Source organism: Lissotriton helveticus, chromosome 3_1 (genome assembly GCF_964261635.1).
Source record: "Lissotriton helveticus chromosome 3_1, aLisHel1.1, whole genome shotgun sequence".
Lineage (NCBI taxonomy): Eukaryota > Metazoa > Chordata > Amphibia > Caudata > Salamandridae > Lissotriton > Lissotriton helveticus.
This window is the reverse complement of record NC_136061.1, coordinates 633,570,547-633,593,950: the sequence shown is the minus strand read 5'-3', so window position 1 is coordinate 633,593,950 and position 23,404 is coordinate 633,570,547. Positions and strand designations below refer to the sequence as shown.

General features: G+C 39.8%; 2 protein-coding genes across 2 annotated transcripts in view; both read right to left on the bottom strand.

Moving 5' to 3' along the window:
- TINAGL1 (tubulointerstitial nephritis antigen like 1) overlaps window positions 1-23,404 on the bottom strand; it is a 158,499-nt gene that overhangs the window by 79,566 nt on the left and 55,529 nt on the right. The window lies entirely within an intron of this gene.
- On the bottom strand, window positions 6,825-11,889 carry LOC144822773 (uncharacterized). The gene is made up of 3 exons (XM_078680641.1): window positions 9,046-11,889; window positions 8,880-8,950; window positions 6,825-8,759 (listed from the first exon to the last, which is right to left on the bottom strand). The coding sequence occupies exon 3, from the start codon at window positions 8,578-8,580 to the stop codon at window positions 7,177-7,179; it is 1,404 nt and encodes a 467-aa protein (XP_078536767.1). The 5' UTR covers window positions 8,581-8,759; window positions 8,880-8,950; window positions 9,046-11,889; the 3' UTR covers window positions 6,825-7,176.

Below are 23,404 nucleotides of genomic sequence, written 5' to 3'. Positions count from 1 at the left end.
GTTGACCGAGGGGTTAGACAGGGTTGTGTGCTGGCACCGACCCTGTTCTGCCTCTTTGTCAGCGGGGTGATCGCCCACCTAAATGCAACTGAATATACTGACGCCCCTAAACTAAACGGCAGCAGGGTGCCTGCAATTATGTTTGCAGACGACACCCTGCTGCTGTCTAAAACCCCAATGGGGATACAGAGGATCCTTGATTCATTTGTGGCCTTTTGCACTGACAGAGGCTTAGAAATTAATGCGACCAAAACGAAGTTTATGGTTTTGAACCCAAGTCATAAATTGCGCCCAAATCCGCTATTGGGAACCTCGCGGCTTGAGAGAGTTTCCACTTTTGACTACCTTGGCGTAACTCTTAATGAAACTATGTCTTGGGGACTCCACCAGAGCAGGGCTAATTTAAAATTGACACAGACCACAGGGGGCATCACGCGGATGTTAATTGGCTCCACATACCGACCACTGGGGTCGCTTATCCAGATCTACAAAGCGCAAGCAAGGGGTGCCACTATGTATGGGGCGGAATTGTGGGGATACTCATCCTGTCGTAGTCTGTCTCTAACAGAGAATAAATTCATCAGACAGATAGTCGCACTCCCGCCCAGCACCCCGCTCCTGCCCTTGAGGTTAGATCTGGGCTTGCGCCCCATAGCTGAGGAACTAGGCTTGAGACCCATAGCCTTCTGGCGAAGGCTGTGGAGCAGTAACGAACTTCTCGCCTATAGGGCGGAATTAACGGAGCTATTGACCAACCCGAAAGCGCTATTGATCCCCTGGATAAAATACATTCAAAATTCTTGTATGGTACTGGGGCTCCCAGACCTCTGGTCTAACCCTGCTAATGCCTCATTAAATATCTCAAGGAAAGGTCTGGCTAGTGTTTATTATGAACATAAATTAGCCACAGCCTTAGATAGCCAGTGTGAAGGGTCACTAACTTCTGTCTTTTTGCAGAGAAAGGACTTGTACAGGCATGAGAGTGTTCTAGATGCCATTTCTCCCGTGTTGGCCAGGAAGCTGTTTCTCCAATGGAGATACGGCACACTGCCTTTACGATCCTTTACCAGTTCCTGGTCATCACCTCCCTCCACCAAGCAGTGCCCAGCTTGCACTGCGGCGGAGGAAAGTGATTTACATGTGGTCCTGTTTTGCCCAGCTTACAAGGCAGCGAGGAAATACTGGCTCTTACCATTGATTAGAAATCTGGGTGGCAGGGAGTACCTCCCAATGTATAGAATCCTAAAAACTGATGTCTCCAGTTTAACTGTATTTGCACTAGCAAAGTTCCTCACCAATGTTTGGTACACTCGCATTCGCATTTTGAAGATGCAAGCTCCCTCTTAATTTTAGGTTCAGTTTTTTTTTTTAACGCTGTTTTCATTAGCATGTATTTTTAAGGTTTTATATTGTCATTGATTATGCATGTGATTTTATAATGACTATACATGTCTTATTGTATATTTTTGTAGTGATTATGCATGTTTTATTGTATATCTTTGATGGCCAATGGCCGAAATAAAGATTGAATGAATGAATACATTGGTAGAACTTGGAAAAACACAATGAGTACTTGCGGAAATGCAGGTAGTACTGTGAGACAGAAGTTAGACAAAGAGGTAGTACAAACCGACATTTATGTGAAGGCCAATTAAATATTTGCTTCATATCATTATAGGTTGTGGAAACAAGCCTAAAGATCATTTGATGAAGGCCTAGTGGGTGCACTGGCAAAATGCAAGGAATAGCTTTCAGCTTTTCTTAGGATGGCTGACCTCTTCAAGGGATTTGCTAATTACAGAGTAAACATGAGATAGTTACAAAGGAGCAAAGTGTGTATGAAAAGAAACATGTCGAAAATAGTATGAGGAGCTACAGAAAGAGTTAGTGGTGACACCCGTTCTTAAAGGTTAGAAGCCAAAGGTCAGGATGATAGTGGCATTCGATGCCAGCAAGCTGGGAATGTGAGAACTTCTATCACAAAACATAAATTGCATGAAGATATCATTAGCTTTCGTCCAGATTACTCAAAGGGGTGGTGATATGATATTCTGTCATAAAAAGGAGGCACTTGCCATTGTATGGGCTGTCAAGAAATGTAAATAATTCTTGTGCTCTGGAAGGCTCATGGTGTGACTAGATCCCACGCCTTTGAAGGATTGTTCATTGCAAATGACTTGATACTGTGTCCACTAAAATGCACAAGCGGGTGCCAAGTCTGCAAGGACATGATCACTACATGGAATTTCTGCCAGGGGCAAGTAACATGTCAGCTATCTTTCTCTCAAGGTTACTGTTGTCAAAAAGGACAAACTGAGAAAGGAGGAAGAAGGATAAGAAGTGCTTGAGGTGGGAGATGACTTAATGAGTGATGGAGAGCAAGAGCTTGAACTGGATGAGGTAGTTAGGCAAATAAAATAACCTGTTTAAATCATTCACTGGAAAAAAATCAGTGGTCCAAGGGACATTATAGTTAGATGTTGGAATGACACACAAGCTAAACCCCTCCCGAAAACTGAAATACACCAGTTATTGTTTATCGAATTAGTTATAACTTTCGCCCCTATCATGCACTGTAGGGGTTGGCGTAAACTGTTTCATTTTCTTTTGCGTAATTATGTAAAATTACAGCACAATTTTGTGAGATTACACAGAATTACTCAAAGAGCATAACCCAGCATAGAGGTTTCTTAGCGCAAAATGCATCCTCACATTCAAAACATAACTAAGTGCAACCGAGCAGAAGCAGCTGCTCTCTAAGTTCATTGTTTCTGTGGTCCTGCAGTAGGAGTTGTGTTAAATTACTCATAATTATGAAAACGGGCATAACTACATCATTTTTGGAAATTTTGCGACATCGCAAAATTACTCTAATTACCCTGTAATAATGAAAGTTTTGCCTACACCTAATGCACTGCTTATGACCTCACATATTATATCACTCATATCATGTTAAATGTCATTATTGATGGCATCACAAATGACATCTTAATCATAGCTCCTCCTATTCCTTCATTATCTGTTCTTTTGCTTAACACCAGGTCAGCGGTCAAACACCACCACAGGTTGTTTGTCCTGCTTGATTCCGAGAAGCCCGACTTACTGCTCTTGACCGAAACATGGTTTTGTGATTCTCCCCTACCCGCACTTTTGGCCGCCCTCCCCCCTTCCTAAGCTGCCCTGCGCGCCGATCGCCCTGCGGGCAGGATGGGTGGTGGTGTGGCCTTAATTGCTCGGTCCGATTTTAATTTTCAACTTCTTCCCTCTCCCCCCATTGCCCCAACTGAATTCCTTGTAGTCCGCTCCTTATCCTTTTCCCCCCCAATTACGTGCCTCTTGATGTACCGTCCACCCCAGCCTTCGTCTCTGTTTTTGCCAGCATTTCAAGGGTACACAGACAAAATATCGAAAAAAAAATATCGGAAAGACAAAATATCGAAGTTAAAATATCGAAGGTAAAAAATATTGGGAAGCAAATATATCGGATACAAAAATATCGTAATAGGTAAGTAAGTAGAAATATCGAAAAAAATAATATCCTATGACAAAATATCGACAATACAAAATATCGTGTAGTAATGGAAAAAATAAATAGTGTAGGAAAAAATATAATAATTGTAAATAAAAATTTGATAAAAAGGTCTATATTAAAAAATTACAATATATTTAATATTAAAATATTTTTAAAAAACATATATAGTTTTAGGAGCGGGTTATTGGGTTTATAGGGGATAAGGGTGGGAAGTAATTTAAAAATAATTAATAAATTAATATATATTTGTAAAAAAAATGTATTAATAATTAATTGGTAACTAATTAATATTAATTAGTTAATTAATTAATATAATTTTGTACATTATTTTATATAATAATTAATTGGTAATTAATTAATATTAATTAGTTAGTTAATTAATATAATATCGTACATAATTGTAAAAAATTAATAATTGGTAATTAATTATAATTAATTAGTTAATTAATTAATTAATATAATTTTGGACATAATTTTAAATAATAAATAATTGGTAATTAAATAATAATAATAATTATTTGGTAATTAATTAATATTAACTAGTTAATTAATTAATATAATTTTGAATATATTTTTAAAGAATAAATAATTGATAATTAATTAATATTAATGAGTTAATTAATGAATATAATTTTTTACATATTTTTAAATAATAATTAATTGGTAATTAATTAATATAAATGAGTTAATTATATTAATTAGCTTCATTTAGTTTAATATATATTTTTTACTTATTGTAAATTATTTTGGAAAATATAATATTAATAATTAAATTTATTTCTTTACAGCTAATGTGCAAATATATTAACTTTATTGTTATTATTAATTAATAATTAATTTGTAATTACATAATAATAATTATTTTTGGGTAAAGGAGTATTGTTAGAGTTCAGGGTCAGTTTTCAGTTCTTGGTTAAAGGGGTATTTTTAGGGTTCAGGGTCAGTGTTCTGTTTTTGGGTAAAGGGGTATTTCTTGGGTTCAGGGTCAGTTTTCAGTTTTTGGGTAAAGGGGTATTTCTTGAGTTCAGGGTCAGTTTTCAGTTTTTGGGTAAAGGGGTATTTTTAGGGTTCAGGGTCAGTTTTCAGTTTTTGGGTAAAGGGGTATTTCTTGGGTTCAGGGTCAGTTTTCAGTTTTTGGGTAAAGGGGTATTTTTAGGGTTCAGGGTCAGTTTTCAGTTTTTGGGTAAAGGGGTATTTTTTGGGTTCAGGGTCAGTTTTTAGTTTTTGGGTAAAGGGGTATTTTTTGGGTTCAGGGTCAGTTTTCAGTTTTTGGGTAAAGGGGTATTTTTTGGGTTCAGGGTCAGTTTTCAGTTTTTGGGTAAAGGGGTATTTTTAGGGTTCAGGGTCAGTTTTGGGTTTTTGGGTAAAGGGGTATTTCTTGGGTTCAGGGTCAGTTTTCAGTTTTTGGGTAAAGGGGTATTTTTAGGGTTCAGGGTCAGTTTTCAGTTTTTGGGTAAAGGGGTATTTTTTGGGTTCAGGGTCAGTTTTCAGTTTTTGGGTAAAGGGGTATTTTTTGGGTTCAGGGTCAGTTTTCAGTTTTTGGGTAAAGGGGTATTTTTAGGGTTCAGGGTCAGTTTTCAGTTTTTGGGTAAAGGGGTATTTCTTGGGTTCAGGGTCAGTTTTCAGTTTTTGGGTAAAGGGGTATTTTTAGGGTTCAGGGTCAGTTTTCAGTTTTTGGGTAAAGGGGTATTTTTTGGGTTCAGGGTCAGTTTTTAGTTTTTGGGTAAAGGGGTATTTTTTGGGTTCAGGGTCAGTTTTCAGTTTTTGGGTAAAGGGGTATTTTTTGGGTTCAGGATCAGTTTTCAGTTTTTGGGTTAAGGGGTATTTTTAGGGTTCAGGGTCAGTTTTGGGTTTTTGGGTAAAGGGGTATTTTTAGGGGTCAGGGTCAGTTTTCAGTTTTTGGGTAAAGGGGTATTTTTTGGGTTCAGGGTCAGTTTTCAGTTTTTGGGTTAAGGGGTATTTTTTAGGGTTCAGGGTCAGTTTTGGGTTTTTGGGTAAAGGGGTATTTTTAGGGTTCAGGGTCAGTTTTGGGTTTTTGGGTAAAGGCGTATTTTTAGGGTTCAGGGTCAGTTTTCTGTTTTTGGGTAAAGGGGTATTTTTTGGGTTCAGGGTCAGTTTTAATTTAATGTACGCTGGATTTGGTATAGTAATAATTAAATTATTAGACACCAACATATACTCACATTTAATATACAGTGCAAAATTTCTGATAAGATTGTTACATTATAGTAAGATAATGATACAAATAGTACAACATGATTGTAGAAACATTATTTTTATTTATGTTTCACAAATAAAATGTTATTTCATTACAAAATTCTTTTTATTACATTTGGTTTTATAAACATATTTTATAAACACAATGATAAGCAACTATACAGAAGCATTATTATTTTCATACTTTTTGTACAAAAATGAATATTATTTATTATCTCTTTTACATATTGTAATTTCATAAAGAAATGTAGAAATAACAAAAGTATTTTTTACACTTTATTTCAATACATAAAATATTTATTATGTGAGTCACATATTTTTAACACATTTTTCTATTATTATAATTTTTGACAATGTAGTTATATTTCTATACATTGTTAATATAAATATTATTCTTTTCATAATATGTATTTATTACATTCATTTACATATTTGTTAATCAAATCATTGTAGGATTAAAGTAAATATTTATTTACAATAATAGAAACTTAATGTTCATTTTTGCATATTTAGTGAAGTATATATATTATATTTTATACTTGGGACTATTTTATTGCATTTGGGTGCTTTATTTTGTAACCGGGTTAGGTCGTTTTGGGTTATTTGGAAGAAGGGCTGATCGCGGTTGGGAGACACTTCACGTCGCTTCAGGTAAGGTTTATTTTATATGTTTTATGTGTATTTTAATGATGTTTTGAGATTAGTGACCTTATATTTTGTGTTGTTGAATGTGAGGGAGGTATGTTTTAGATTTCGAAAACAGATAATTACTTATGGTATATACACGTAGTGTTAGTTAGTTAACTCATTATATATAGAGTGAATTTTAGTCTTTTACGGTATATCTACAAGTGAAATCATCTATTTTAATATGTTTGTACCTAATTACTAGCTAATTAATGTGGGTGGGAATGTCTGTTTTCTATGTTTTTGTCATAGGTGTACGCTACATCGGAAGTTCCGTTTTTTTTTAAAGGAAGTGTTTGTTTGTTTCATTCAACACTGCTTTACAAACACTTCTTTACATTTTTCGGTTTTGCTGGAGCGATTCTTTCTATTTTTCAAATTTTTCGGGTTTTTTATGCTTATTCGATGGCTCTGGATAACGTGGATGTCTTAATTTTGGAACAGTTGTATTTTTACATTTTTTGGGGGTTAATTTGGCACTACCTGGATTACTTTGGTGGACAAGGAGGTTATTGGATTGACAACATGATTGGTAAATCCTTGCTTTCTTATTTTGTGTGGGTGGGTAATGTTATTTTTATTATGGAATAGTTTTTTACTTGTTATTTAGTTTTAATGTGTGCATATATTATAATAATATCTCTATATATTGCATACATTAAATACTTTAGAAGCTCACGTTACATATTTTTCCATACTTAGGTGATACTTTTAGTGTTTTATAACATTTTGGGAATTAATTAGAGTAGTGTTTTGGCAATGATATTTAGGTATTCTATGCCTTTTGTACTAGGGTAAAGTTTAACTTCTTCTTCCAGGTACTTGTGCATTTGTTTATTTTGCTTTGATGTTTTAGGGACAAGTTCAGTTACAGATTGGTCCATTCTAAATTCCTGGTAGCTCTGTTCTTTCTGTAGGCATTTAATGAAATGTTCTAGAGTAGGTTTGGTTCTGCCAGTTGATTGTACAAATGCATTGTGCCAACCTTCCACTGCATTGTTAGTTTTTGAATCTCCGTTAAGGGTACTTCTGTAAACGTTCCACCAGGGTATGAGGAATTTGGGATTTCGTCTGTGGCCAGATCTGTGGAGTCTGCCTACCCAGGTGTCTTCAAAGTAGTCGAGAAATGGACTTAATTTAGCTTCATTTTGTTTGTAGAAGGGGCTGTCTATAAGAATGTTGTAGTGTTCAGCTACGTCTGTTTCAGGTACATAAGCAAGTGCAATGAGTTTTTTAATTTGGAAAGCAAAAGATGAGTTTGTAGCATATTCGACACTTAGGGTAGTTTTTTGAAGGTGTCTCCATAAACACTGGTTTAAATGATAATAGCAGCCTTGAATGCAGGTATGGGGGTGGATTTTTATGATAGTTGAGAGCATTGCTTGCTCAAAATCAAGAATGATACTTTCAGGAGAAAAATCATTAGTTTTTTGTTTAATTATATTTATTAATTCCATATATGTGGAATTATTTTTGTTTGGTAATAGTGCATATAGCAAAGGTATGTTGCAGTTGTGGTAGAGGCCATGTATTGTGTATAATTGGAAAAATGGTTTGGGACAGATGTTAAATGTTCCATCCATCATCCAATATTGGCTTTGCTGCAGTTTAACTAAATTCATACTGGTACCAAAAATTATAAGCCTTTTGTCATTGTTTTCGTTGTCGTAAACTATAAATGGTTGTTTATTTAAAGTTATTATTTGGTTAGCAGTTAAATTTATATCCTGATATGTTCTGGGAGATGGTGTTGTAGAAGTAGTAGCTTTTTTAGTTCGTGCTATAGTTCTTTTTAAGGAGAGGATATTTGGCATTTGAGTTGTGGCAGTTTTTGGGATTTTAGGAATGGCTTCTTTTAAAATGACATTTGTTTGCTTTTGGGAACCAGTACTAGCTTCTTTTATATTTTCCAAAGCTGTTCTAACTTCTATTTCAGTAACATTAGGTGGATGATTGTGTTCCCTAGTATACAGTACTGTAGCTTCTTTAGTTGTTGCTCTGCCATAGCACTTGTTAGAATAATATTTACAACATTTCCAATTAACTTGCATGCCATATTGCTTTTCTTGTGTATAAGTGTAACCCATGTAGCATAGTAATAGTTTTCCTTTCTGGCTGGTCACAAATTCGGCTCCTTCGGTCATTTTGTACTTTGTATATCTATAAAATGTATATATAATAGTTAATGTCAAATTAAATGTGATAAATAATCTATGTCAGTGATAAGTAGGAATGTTTATACTTACGTGTTTTTGAATTTACAGCAAAATTAGGAGCTGCTTGCTTCTTTAGTTGGGGATATTTATTTGTGATGTTGTTGTAGCTGTTATGAAAAACATGAAAGTAGTATATTATTAATTAATGTTTCGGTACATTTGCAATGTCAGAGCTCATTTCTACTACAAAAGTGTATCTTCATGATTCACATTGTGAAGATACTTACATATTTTTTTAGGTTGGTCTTTGCCAGTATAGTTGTTTCTTCAGCTTCTGGAGAGTAGTTTGTAGTGTTACCTTAAATAAAAAAGGAACATATGTATTAGAATAATCACCATGTTGGTATGTTTTTTAATAGATTATCTGGTAATTATGTTCTTTAATATACTTACTTTGTGATTATTATCTGTATTATTCAGAATGTGGAGTTCTGTATTATGTCTGTATATCTATTCGTTGTGTTTGCTCTGTAAATAAACAATATATAATAGAACATATTTAGAACAGTTCTAAATGTTTGTATTGTTTTTCCACATTTATTTCAGTTGCATAATACTTACGTAGTAAAATTTATTGGAGAAATAGTACTGATGTCCTTAGTTCATTAGTAGTGCAGTTTTCAGTAGTAGAATCTACAGAAAAAAAGAAATATGTGGGGCAAAAGTCATTATTTCTGTGTGTTTAGATTTATGTGCACATAATGAATCAATGTGAAATTACTTACATAGTTATTAGAATCTGTATTCCTAGGGTTTGTTCACAGTTATTTTGAGTAGAATATTCAGTACTCGTTGTATCTAAAAAAAATAGTTTCATATAAATATTTAGCATGTTAAGTAGTATGAATAGCAAAGGGGCACTGGGTATTTAGCAGGTAAGTAAGTAGTATTAGCAAATAATGCATTTTCTATTTTATTTACTTACTTAGAAGATGTGATAGTAGGTTGATAGTCTGGTTCTTCTAGTTGTTGTGCAGCAATTCGGATAGAGATGAATCTCCTTCAGTGACTTTTGGCAAGTAGTTTGTGCTTAGATTTTAATTGTTTATATAGGGGAGTGTCAGTAGTAATTATTTTGCTATTGGTTCATTTAAAAAATTAGGTTTGTGATTGGTTAGTTAGTATATTTGAATTTCAGTTGTGATTACTTTGTAATAGAAGTGAAAAACAAAAACAAATTATAAAATTATACAAAGTACTATAGAATATTTTTATATGTGTAGGTGATATAATTATACCAATAGGATATTTTTGACAAATTAATAGTGTGTCTATAGTATTAATTTAAGTATTGTGTGTTTATTTAGATGTGAAAACATATAAAACGTTAATTAATTATGCAAACAGATGCATATAAAAAGTCGATATAGCTGATAATCCGATATTGAAGTGCACGATATTTTTGATGTCGATATTATAGTTAATGTCATTATTTTTTGTAGATAGCGATATTTTTGTTTTCCGATGTTAATGTAGTCGATATAAAAGTAAACGATGTTTTTGTATATCGATATTAAAAAATCGATATTTGTGTATATATCTAGTTAAGTATAGGAACCCGATATTTTTGATTTCGATATTTTTGCTCCGATATTTTTGTACGTCGATATTGTGAATCTCGATATTTTGTCAGACATTCCCGCTCCTTATCCTTTTCCCCCCCAATTACGTGCCTCTTGATGTACCGTCCACCCCAGCCTTCGTCTCTGTTTTTGCCAGCATTTCAAGACCTATTGGCCACTCTGGTGGTCAATTATGCCTCGGTCTCGGTGCTAGGCGATTTCAACTACTGGCCCTCAGATCCTTTAGAGGCACCGCATCTAAAGTATTCACTGAATCTCTCCTCTCCCTGAACTTTGTCCCTCACATATCCGTCCCTACACATTCTCATGGTCATATACTTGACCAGGTTTGGTCCCTCAACCTTCCGGTCTCCCCGGTGTCTGTATCTCCCTGTCCCTGGTCCGACCATGCCCTTATCTCTTTTTCCATCCCTCTCAAACCTATCTTTAAGGTCCCACATGCCAGAAACACCTGGGCGCGGAATTGGAATCAAGTTGATCTTCCCTCCCTGACCTCCCTGCTTCAGAACTCCTCTCAGACCCTCACCGGCCTTTCATCCAACTCCCAAGCCATCGCTATCAATACCTGGCTGGCTGGAGGTTGCGATTCGGTTGCCCCACTCCGTCGTATCTCTACCCGACGACCCAAGGACTCCAACAGGTGGTTCAACGACAACTTAAAAGAACTAAAATTGACCTTACGGCAAGCAGAGAGACAGTGGAGAAGAAACTACTGCCCCTTACTAAAAACTTACTACTCAACATTACTAACTGAGTATAAGAAAGCCATCCTAGTTGCTAAAACCTCCTATTTTTCCACAAAAATAATGACAGCGGAAAATAAATCTCGGGAGATTTTCGGGATAGTTAATGACCTAGCCTATTCCGATAGAGCCTCACCCCAAATCCCCCCAACCCAGCCTTTGTGTGACCAATTAAACTCCTACTTTTTGGACAAGATTGCAACCATTAAGGCTAACATTCCCCTCCCTTCCTCCACTTTTGTCGATCCTTCCCTTCCCCCTGCTCAGTGCCACCTTACTTCAATTCCCCTCCTTACTGAGGAAGTATTCTTAAAGATACTTCCTAAAGTCAAATCTGGTTCTCCGGCAGACATCTGTCCGGCACGAATCCTACAACAGATCTACTCTACTTGTCCCCAGCCTCCCATTACTTTTCTTAATAGCTCCCTTACTCAGGGAGTGGTGATCCCCGCTCTTAAATCAGCTACAATAGTGCCCATTTTAAAGAAGTCCGGCGCTGACCCATCCATCTTAGCTAATTACCGCCCCATTTCCCTGCTGCCATATTTGGGCAAGGTGCTTGAGCGCCATGTCACCTCGGTACTCAGCACCCACGTAGAAGCAAATGGGGGTCTGGCATCTCATCAGGCCGGCTTCCGCCCCAGGCATTCTACCGAATCTGTCGTGGTGTCAGTCTTGGACAACCTCAGGGAGGGTATGGATCACAACAATCATCAGGCGCTGGTGCTCCTCGACCTCTCCACCGCCTTTGACACGGTGGACCATACCATCTTACTTTCACGTGTCAAGGCGGCGGGAATTGAGGGCTCAGCCCTGGTTTGGCTATCCTCCTTCCTGAGGGACCGCACCCAGGCGGTTCGGTTGGGGGACTTCATGACCACCCCACTTCAAATCACCTGCGGTGTCCCCCAGGGTTCCTCTCTTTCTCCCTTATTATTCAATCTTTACATCTCTCCTCTAATCCTGGCACTTCAACAGCTGGAGGTCACCGTCTATAATTACGCGGATGACCTCCAGCTCATCTTTAACCTCTCCTCTTCTCCCCTCTCTATCTCAAACTTCCAGTCCATTATGATTTTCATCAGGGACTGGATGAACCATAACCACCTCAAGCTGAACCCGGACAAAACCGAGTTGGTTCTCACAGGTGGTTCTTCCAGTCCCTGGAACTCTCTCTTCTGGCCCTCTTCCTTTGGTCCCTCCCCCACTCCCTCCTCCACAGTTAAAACCCTGGGTGTCAAAATAAACAACCAACTCACCTTACACTCACAAATCAGCTCTGTGGTTTCTTCCTGTTTTATCACTCTCCGAACCATCCGCGCTGTCTCCCGTTTCTTTTCCCCCCAGGCACTTAAGCTAATTATGTCCGCGCTGGTGATCTCGCGGCTAGACTATGCCAATGCCCTGTACAACGGCATCCCTGCATATAGCCTGCGCAAGCTCCAGATGGTTCAGAACCAAGCGGCTCGGTTGGTGTATGGTCTCCCACGTTATCACCACTCTACACCCCTCCTTAGGGAGCTCCATTGGCTTCCTGTCAAGGAACGCTCCCTCTTTAAAACCGGCTGTATGGTTTTTCAGGCCCGCCGTTCTTCCTCTAAATCCCTCCTGCAAATCCCGCGTATTAAACGTAAAAAGTGGGGGGGGAGCCAATTTTTCAACTCTGGTCCCCACCTTTTAGAACTCCCTCCCCGACCATTTACGATCTGCCACACAATACTCTTCCTTTCGCAAAGATCTAAAAACTTTCTTGTTCAAACAGGCCTTTTCCTTGTAACTTGCCCTTCCTTTCCCTGCACCAGGTTCACTCCGCCCCCAGTTGCTGGACCTACTACGATAGCGCCAAGAAACCGTAGGGTGAACGCCGCGCTTTACAAATGTTTTTTAAATTAAATTAAATTAAATTAAATAGCCCCAGGCCAGACCCTGCATCCCATCCACATCAGGGCTTTGATTCAATAAACTATAACGGGTGCTCTTTAGTGCTTTTTTTGTGTGTTTTGTTTTAAAGTTAGCTTGTGTCTCATTCCAAAAACAAACTATAACATCACTTTAACCATTGTTTTTGTTTGAATTTCTGGGCGGAGAGGGGATGCTTTTAAACATAAGTTAATGTTTTAGAGCCTGACCTAACTATAACATAGCTTTAAAATGAGCTTTTTTCAGTTTAACAAAATGTTACTATTTTAGAATTAGGGAGCTGTTAAGCGACTGAGAAGATGAGAAGGCTGAATTAACAGATGTGGAAACTGAGATGCTGTTCTTAATCAGAAGTCTCTCTCTAAGTATTTAACCATTAAAAAGATATATTATGCCTCAAATGACTAAAAACCTATATCTCCTTCACATATGTAACTCACTGGATTCATACCTGCATTAACATCTCAATGTGAATTTACTTCATCCTGCTTCTATGGAAAGGCTTTAAATTCAACAACTCCTATTCCAACAAAATGGTGTTATGGAGTGCTTCACCTTTAGCTTGAACACGACATTGAGTGCTCTAATTGTTTATTAGAACTCTGAGGTGATGATGATGCAGTTCATTAGTAAGCAGTTAACTGACAGACTGCTGCCAGTGTTGGAAGTGCATGTTTCATTCTGAATCTCAAAATGTTTTAATGATATGGATGAGGAAGATATTAGGCTACGCTCAGACAATGTGTCCTCATTTTACCTTTCTAAGAACACTAACTATCATTTTTATGAAAAAAGAATCCCCTTTTTTCCGTATCCTGTGGTATCCTCTGTATGACATTTCTTTATGTTTTACAGCTTTGATTCCATCAAGATGGTGTTCAGGTGTTCCAAACTTTTGTTATAAATTCAGATGTAAGCACTCTTGTTCATTGAAACTCTGTGGTAAAGCTGTGGTTGATCTATGGGAGTTAAGTGATAGACTGCTGCTGGTGTTAGAAGTATGTGTTTATATCTGCAGTTCAGAATATTTTGACATGCATGAGGAAGATATTTGAGAACTCATAGAAACTGTGTCCTCAATTTAGATTTCTAGAGCAGTAACTATAATTTTTGTGACAAAATGAACCCCCTCATTTAATTCAATTCCGAAGGAGTGATTGCAGTGTTACTGCTTTGATTCAATGCTCCCGGCGTTCAGTTTTTCCACACGTTTTTCATATAAAAGCAGAATGCTAATGCTCTAGTTGTTCATTAGGACACTGTAGATAGTTACAGTAAAACACCAGGGAATCAACTGTCAGACTGCTGCTGATGAGAAAAGGACATGTTGGACTCAGAATATCAGACGTTGTTCTCACATAGAGAAAAAGTGCTCTCATTTTAGCTTTTGGAGCACCTTCCATAACGCCTGTGATGGAAATTATGAGAGAAAACTGTTTTCACTAACATGGTTTATCAAATCCCGGCAGAGGGTCGATTTTTCAAACGGCAAAATCACATGATATAGGAGTGTAATACCACTAACAAATGATTTAAATTGTGACTAAAACCGGTTATCACTCTTCATGTGCATTTCTTCTTTTTGACCCTCAAAAACAAGCTTTCAGTACCATGCATTGCAACGGGGATCATGACACCGAGCCCTGTAATTGTTACTACAAAAATGTTGTGGCCAAGCAATATGTGCTGGGGCATCTGATGACACTCCTCCTCCCCCAGTCTTCTGGGGGTCAGGGTGTGCTCACCCTGCCGCTTATAATTTTAAAAATAATTTCAGAATGCTAGAACTGTGTCCCTGAGCCCTGTAATAGCTGCTACAGGATATTGTGGCTGGCTAATAAAGATCGAATAGACCCCTTTAAATTAGCCAATCAGACCATTTCTGGACGCCAAAGTTCCAAAAATACCTAACTTTTAAACCCCTAAATGCCCAACCCGAGCCCCTCTTTAACCCGTTGGCTGCTGCCACGATTTCGCGGCAGTGCGGCCGTTTTAAAAAACGGGCGGGGCTGCGTCGGCCGTTGAACGTGCGCAGCACCATCCAGGTAGTGCTCCGAACGTTTAACGACCGACGGCAGCACTTAACAGGTTAAATGCTGGTTTCTCAAAAACGGATTAATGGATTTACACCAAATCACAACAAGCATGATTTCTCAGTAAAGTTCTAACATTTTGCCAAATTTAGTGTAATTCCATTTCTTCTGTATCAGAAAACAAATCTTCCTATTTGAATTTTGCACTTTTTGGACCCCCAACATTTTTCTGGCCTCTGGTTGACAAATCAGTGCTTAACTTTACATGAAGGAGCCAAGGTGGCTGAATTTGTTTGGAAAGTTTCATGCAGATTCGTTAAACTGTGCTAAAGTTATTAGCTAAACAAAAAAATGTTCTTCCTATGGAAACTCTGACCTAAGTATAACTGCACAGTGGCGACTGCCACTATGTACTATATATATATATATATATATATATATATACGTGAAATGGAATTCTAATTAACTTTTGATGTCACAAATGCAAATAATGCAGTTATAAATGTTGTTAATAATTTTTCTGAGGAAATTACAATTAACACTACCCATAACAGTATGACAGAGATGGCTGTACATGCAGTGTTATTTATTAGTTTGAGTAGGTATTGTTAATTATTTATGTTATGCTTTTAGGTGTTACTACTTATTGGAGTAAATATTGGGAGGTCATAAGCATTACATCTGGAGTGTGAGTCATGATTTGCATGTCTGTTGTGCAAGTCATGATTTGCAGTCCCAACCATAATTTTAGGATGTCAGCGTTTTTTTCGGTTTTAATTCTCAACCATACCTTCCTTCACTTTAACTGTATTTTTTTCAGCTTACTCAGAAGAATCTTCCCCGTTACCTTCCTCCACTAAAAAAACATTGATGCAAGCCCTAGCACTAAATCATCTGGACTATTGTAACACACTGTTGGCATCAGCCTACGAAGCCTCCTTAAACAAGTTACAAGTTATGCAGAACAAGGCTGCCTGTCTAGTAGCAAATGCCCCACCTAGAACAGCTTCTATCCAACTTCTCAAAAATCTCCGCTGGCTCCCTATGAGAAAGCGAGTGAAATTTAAGATAGGCTGCACTGTTTATAAAGCCATGATTGGACAAGGGCCTTCCCACTATCAGCTAAACTTATCAAGTACACCCCCCCCACGGCCCCTTTGATCAGACTTAAAGCTACTCCTTTGCACCCCTAGAATTAACAAGCATTTACAATGCAATGGTTTCGCCTTTGCAAAAGTTAGAGCTATTGGCATTGCTCATGACATTATTTTTATTTATGTTTTTTTTTTAAAAACATAAATAAATGGCATTGTCATTTACAATGCCAATAGCAGGGCAGGAGAGCAAGCACAAGCAACGAAGGGCCAGGACAGCAAGCACAAGCAATGAGGAGGGGGGGGGGAGGACAGCAAGCACGAGCAACGGGGGGCAGGGGAGCAAGCACAGCCAGGGGGCAGGGAAGCAAGCACAGCCAGGGGCAGGGAAGCAAGCACAGCCAGGGGGCAGGGAAGCAAGCACAGCTAGGAGGCAGTGAAGCAAGCACAGGACGGGCTGTAACTCTGCCTGGGCTGCCGCCATTCTCGCTGCCTGCATCTGTTGGTACGCCTGAGTGAGACCATACTTAATACATGCCTCCACTGACACACTTGAGTGAGACAACCCAGAATGCATGAATCCACTGTCATATCAAATCTTTGAGTAAATCAGCTATAGACGGATCCTAACTTGAACAGACCCCTGGGGTAGCCAGATGCTGTGATTGACATGTGGAAGCAATAAGATATGGCAGATTTAGTGAGACTGGCAGCCTGCATTATACCTGCAACCGTCCTTGCATGCTGCACACACAGGCTCCCTGAAGCCAGGGTTCATTCCTCCAGTCTGTGGTATACATCCACACAAATGTACATTCAGATGACATTCGCGACAACCTGTCTCATTCACTGTTCAAAAAGATTACTTGTCACTTGAAGCAACTGTGGAGTGGGAGGCAACATAACGGTGTGACATTTCACATTACTGGCAAATAAGCCTGTAAACCATGTGAAACATACTAAACGAACACCAACTGCATCAAAAGAGGTGCCTGCTTCCAGGAGTCAGTGGTTTGGCATCAAGACACCACCTGGTACCAATCATTTTATGCAAACACCCTTTCGACGCATCCGAATAAACTTCGACCATTATAAAGCAAGGATTATAAAGCAAGGAGAGAGTGCTTCCCAGCTCACACATCATAACACATACACAAAAAAAAAGAGTCCAGATAGATAGAGACACAGCGTAAAGGCAGATTGAGAGATAGACTAGAAGGTTGGACAAGCATGCAGGCAGATGGGTAAACAGGTTTTTGGACATAAGAAACAGAGAGACAGGCAGATATAAAGGCACACAATTGACATGCTGGCATATAGGTAGGTAGGGAAATAAGGAGGGACAGAGGCAGTCAGAAAATAGTCAGACAGGGAAATAAGTAGGCCATAGGAAGACAGACGGACAGACAGACAGACAGCCAGATGGAGACAGAGGGACATGGAGACGGGAACAAAGACAGACACAAAGAGAGAGTGACTGACAGGTAAACATGCAGCTATATATACAGGTAAGGAGACAAGCAGGTATGTAGGCTAGCACTTCAGTTAAATATACCGACAGACAGCCAAGTCAATGCATCTAGATAGACAGGCAGAGAAAGAGGAAACTTAAAGGCAACTAGACAGGAAAAACATATTGGCATATATGTAGGTAATGCAGCGGGCAGGTAGAAAGACACGTAGCCCTTAGTCAGCCAGGCAGTGAGTTAGACAGACAGAAGGACAGACACACTCAATCTACAGAGTAAGCTATGGGCAGACAGGTACATAGAATACCGACAGATTGCACCCTGCTCCCAGCTCCTCGTGTAAGTGCCTTATAAACACTGAAGCCCGAGTGATGACGTTGTGACAGGCCAGAGCTGCACTCGGACCCTGCGATGTACACATCTCAGCCACCACTCGCACACACTGGAAACAGGGCGGGGCCACTTAGTTAACAATGATTTCCCATCTGTTCGTCATATACACCACAGGCTAAGCGCAAGACTCCCAACCAAATTCGATTAGTCGTGCGAGGCAGAAAATACTCGATAGACTACCCCCCACTGTGACCAGAAGCAGCAGACTAGGAGCACAGCCGGCGACTGCACAATACTATCCTCCGTGCATACTCCGACCCCCAACCTGGCCCACTCGGAGGACACATCCCCTGTCCAGAAAACAGTGACCAAACACAGCCCCGGGTCAGAATCATCACGACTGGAACCCATGGTGCACTATGACCCTCCCCCTCCCCCCCCAAAACAACACACAGGCCATGCCCCCCCACCCCCACCATTCCTGAATACAATGTGTGTTATTGAACCTCAGTGCACACCCTTTCCCTAAGTGCTTCCTGAGTGCTCACGGCCGACCTTCCCTCAGAACACATTTCTGCCCTGGGCACCTACTGTAAACCCCTTTGTGTAAATAGGAAAATGGTACTCGCGGCACACGCCCTGAGTGCACAATGCACCCGTCAGGTGAGGGACATCAAAGCAATGAGGCATCTAGATATCCACCCTCCACTCTATGAGCTCTTGGTGCACGCTCTGGTCTTCAATGCGCACTCGGGCCAGAGCTGCCCTCAGTACACGCTCTGCCTCCGGCCTAAGCTCGGCCGGGAGCCGGGCCTGAAGAACCCAGCATGAGGGCAGGTGGGTGCAGCAGTACAGTGGGAAGGAAACGAGTGCACGGGGGAGAGAAGAGGAGGGGAAAACACTGCACGAAACCTGCAGCGAGAGAGAGCGAGAGAGAAAAGCAAGAGAGATGGACCCGAAGGGAAAACAATACCCAACAAGCATTTACAAGTGGGACACGGACAGCGGGAGGGGGGGGGGCAGGAACGGGAAGACGGACAGCGGGAGTGGGGTGCGGGAACGAACGGGCACACGGAAAGCACTCACCTGGACCTGGACTTCCTCCGGCGGCGGTCGGCCGCGGAATGACGAAAAGAAACCTCGACGAACAAAAAAATAAACCCCGCCCACCGCCGCACTGACGTCCTAAAAGGGGCCGGATGAGAAAAATTCTCAGAAACGCCCACGAGTCGCCTCACAGAATGACGGACGCCTCTGTTTCCCAATGGCTAGCGTCCGGGACGAACATCCATACTGTTAAACAAAAGTTTTCGCTTGCGCAGCTTTTTGCCAGGCGAAACCTAAAAAGGCGTGCAAGGGTGGCAAAGCTTTTACACATTTTGCATCTACTCTCTGGAACGAATTGCCCCTTCAGCTTTGCGATTGCCAGAGCCTCTCTCAATTCAAGAAGCTTTTGAAAACCTTTCTTTTCTGATTCCCTTGGTCTGGCTGCTCCACACCGTCGTAAGCGCACATATAGCCCTTTGGGGTGATTCAGCGCTTTATAAATTAATAATAATAATAATTAATAATAATAACAGAGTGTATCTTCGCATCACACAATCTGATTCGGAAATATATTAAGAACAAAAGCAGCACGAAAATATTCAATTCTTTTGTTGACCTATGAAATGCTTTTGACTCAATCTAGAATTTCATACTAAATATTAAGCTACTGGAGCCTGCAGTAGAAAGGAAAACATAAATTTACCAACAACAACCTCAATCAGCTGTCAGCTGAAAATAAGGAAAATGCCAACTGGAGACTTCTGGATGGTCTGGAGAGTTAGACAGCAATGCGGCCGTAACCCAATGTTCTTTCACTTCCGTGTGAATGACTTGCTATGACTGCTAGAGAAATTCCAGGCTAAATAAAGTAAGTGCTTCTTGTCTGCAGACGGTCTAGTCACCTGACATTCACAAAAAATTCCAGTGAGGGTGCTATAAATGTAGACCCTGAGGGTAAGCCTAAAAAAGAAAAAAATGAGTGTCTGTTCGGAAAAAACAAAGAACAACAGAAAGAAGTCGGAAAGCATTCTGTAAAATGCTTGGCAGTGGCACGCGAAGGAATTACCTGAAGCTCAGAGTAGGAGTGTCTAGGAGCTTTAATTAGACAAAACAAACGGCTAAAGAAAAATTCCCAGGTGCATTGTAGAAGCATTTAATGCACTTCAATTCACCAAATGAATGCTAAAAAATCTCTGGCATCCTAATCACCCAGATCTTATTTTATGGCAATGGAGTGTTATGTATATAAAACGAGCACAGACAATGGGCATCAGATTGTGTGTTGTACACATGCTAAATAACAATAACAGCAAATTCCCCTAGAAACTCTATGCCCTTAGTTCAGTAAAAGAGGGGCTGTGTGTACGGAAGGCGCCAAAATCCTGAGAGCAGCTCAGAACTTTGAACATTCCCTTACTGCTCACTCCCTGTTAAGTTCAAGAAATAGTATCACAGGCACCCCATACTCCCCAGACCAAAAAGAATAAAGAACCGCGTGAATACTGTCCCACAGCTCTCCCGTAAGTGTACAGCAGGACACGTGACAAAACTAACACAAAATGATAGACAAAGTAGGAACTGTCCAACAACTTGGAAAAAGTCTGCAAAGAAGTAACTCGGGGGACATGTGTCAGTGCTCACTGAGGCAAAACTTTAACCTTGCAGAATCCCTCACCTTGGTGAAAGGCAGAACATCAAGGCACACTTAATAAACACAGAGGGGAAATAGTAACATGCTGACACAGATCATAGCTTAAACCCAGAGAGCTTACAGTCCCCCCAAGACAATGCCCTTGAAGAAGTAGAGGCTGGGAGACACTTAATCCTAACTGCCCTGCTTGAAATGACATTCTGGATACTTAGGTCTTAAATACAATAGCCTGGATGGTGGTGAGATATTTACCACGCCTGGAGTGCAATGGGTCGGTTTCAGATGTAATGGAGGATATAGATGCAATGGAGGGTTTTGAATGCGATGGAGGATTTTAGAGTTTAATGTCGAACTGTATTCACTATGTATATTCAAGCAATGATGTATAGCAATTTAATGTAGAAATCATCAATTTTTAGTTTTGAAACTTTTTATACATTTGCACACGTTTTATAGAATAATTTGTAACACTGTTTTTTAATTGGATAAAGATAAAGTTACATGTGTGGATTTCTATAATATGTGTGTCTTGGAAAATATTAAATTGTTACTACTACTTACTACACCTTGTAAATACCAATAACTTGTGAGAGGTATTTACTGGGTGTGGTACATACCTCCTATTCAAAGTGTCATGTGTATCCTGCATGGTCCATTGTAGTTTTCCCTATGTTAAGCAAACTGTGCACGGTTTAGCCCTCATTTTCCTTTGCACACTCAACTATATAAATAAATACGTTTTGCTTTTGTGCCACTTTGTATTTTCACGCAGAATCTGCATACGTTTTTGTGTTCTGTTGTTGTCCTGGGATTTAGTCTAAACACCATAGACAAGGTCAAACAACAATGTCCCTTGTTATTCTTTCTGGCCAGACACTACCACCCAGACATAACACAAGAATGCAGCTGTTGCTTATGTGCACAAATGTCCTATCACATAGATGAGCACATGAGCAAAGAACAGACACATGGAACAAGAGTTATGAGTCAAAAGCACTGTATCTGCTGAGATGCAGAACATCTGTCTGTGTATGCTAAGGTACAGGGTCTGCAGGTAATCCCAGAGGTCTTTGATATGTAATCTTTTAGCTTCCTTAGAAAGGGAGGGGTGTTTAGGTTACTCTGTCCTATAAAGTGACAGGGCTTTCACGATATATGGATCATTGACCATGCTTACAGTGTTTTTAGTATGTATTTGTTTTCTAATTGTGGCACGTGTACCGAATTTAAGAGCACAATAGTTTAAATAAATATTCTCAAATTCCTTTGTGTCTCCTGGTTATCGTATTGTGGATGAGTACAAGTGAGAGGGTCGAGAGTGTTGTGTTCTAGGGTGCCAATTCACTTGTTTCTCTGGTAAAGGTAGGAGAGTAAGTGAGACACTATAGCTAGTCAGACTCAGACCCCTAGGTACTGATGTTCTATCATTCTAAGCATAGTTCTGTTCTAAGAGAAGAATCCCTGCAATAGTCTTTCACTTGGAAATAGGACAAAATGTGGGATGCTATTCAAAGCTCCGAATTCCACATGTTGCCTTTTTTTCCAAACCTCCCCTGCCCCCCAAATAAATTTGACAGGTTTAGCATGCAAAAATCTGTCAGAGAGAAACAAAGCAGATGCATTAATGATTGCACCACATGGAATTCAGATTTCTACGCAAATTCCTGTTTGCATAAAGATCAAAATCTAATGCTGTACTTGCAATCATGGCCTTAGTACCCTATAATCTGTGGTGAAAATGAAGTTAGTAGTGGTAAATTCAAAGAAAGAAATGGTGTCTCACAGTAGGAGACCCAGCAAAAGCAGTGGCAGGAGCACCAAAATGTATCTGTGCATTGAGATAAAGAGAAAAGGTGCATACATAATGTAACATTTTTAAATCTGAAAACCAATACCCGCTGGCAGAGAAACTCGAATATGCTACATTCTATGCAGAAAACGTATTAACTTAGTTAATGCTTGTCGGAACTTGTATCGTATTGTACTGCATAACCACCTCGTCCTAACTTCTGGAGAGGCGCGCTTGTCCCCTCCCCATTTCATCACATGTTCTTGCCTGTTATGCCCAGATTTATTCTCAGCTCATTGTAAGCCATGCTACACCTATAAATGCCAGCTCTTTGACTGTGGTACCTGATTTCCCTCTAAGCTCTGTGACTGACAAATTCCAACCCCCTTCTTTCCTGGTCATTGTTTGTTGTGCTTAGTTACACTCTCAGCTCCTTGACGGGCATGCCCTGTCCCATTTAGCCGATTAAATCCACCAGGGAAGTTTGTTCCTTTGCTGTCTATTCTGACAGCACAATTACATCCACTCGAGGAGAACTGCTCTATTGTATTTCTGATGCCAACTTCAATCCATTGACCCAACTACCTCTAACTCATCCATCTGACCACCTCATCCTATCCTCCCAACTAGATCCTTCATGTCTACCCATTTAGTTCCATGCTATTCAATCAGCCATCTCCATTACATCCATTTGGTCACTTTCACCTCCATCAGAAACCTCCTTCCCATACTACTGGCAATCTCGGTACCATTCATCAAACAATGTACACTGTGTCTACTTGACCAGTACATCCAATCCACCTGGCCACCTCCATTCCATCCATGTTGCCCATTAATCCGACCCCCTAGGCCACCTCTGTCCCGTCCTCCTGGCAACCTTGCTCCCATCACCTGACCATCTCATTGTGTCTAACTGACCACATCATCCCATCCACCAGGCCAACCCATATTATTGCCCACACCCATCCTTTTCTCCTAGCTACCTCGTCCCATCTAGCTGTCTATGTCAGTCCCATCCAACCTACCAACTCTCTTCTGTCAACCTTGGCTGTATCTGGCTGGCCAACTGTATCCTTACATGACCACCTCC

Coding starts and splice junctions, on each gene's coding strand:
- LOC144822773 (XM_078680641.1), bottom strand. CDS start 8,580: ATGACCGAAGGAGCCGAATTTGTGACCAGCCAGAAAGGAAAACTATTA.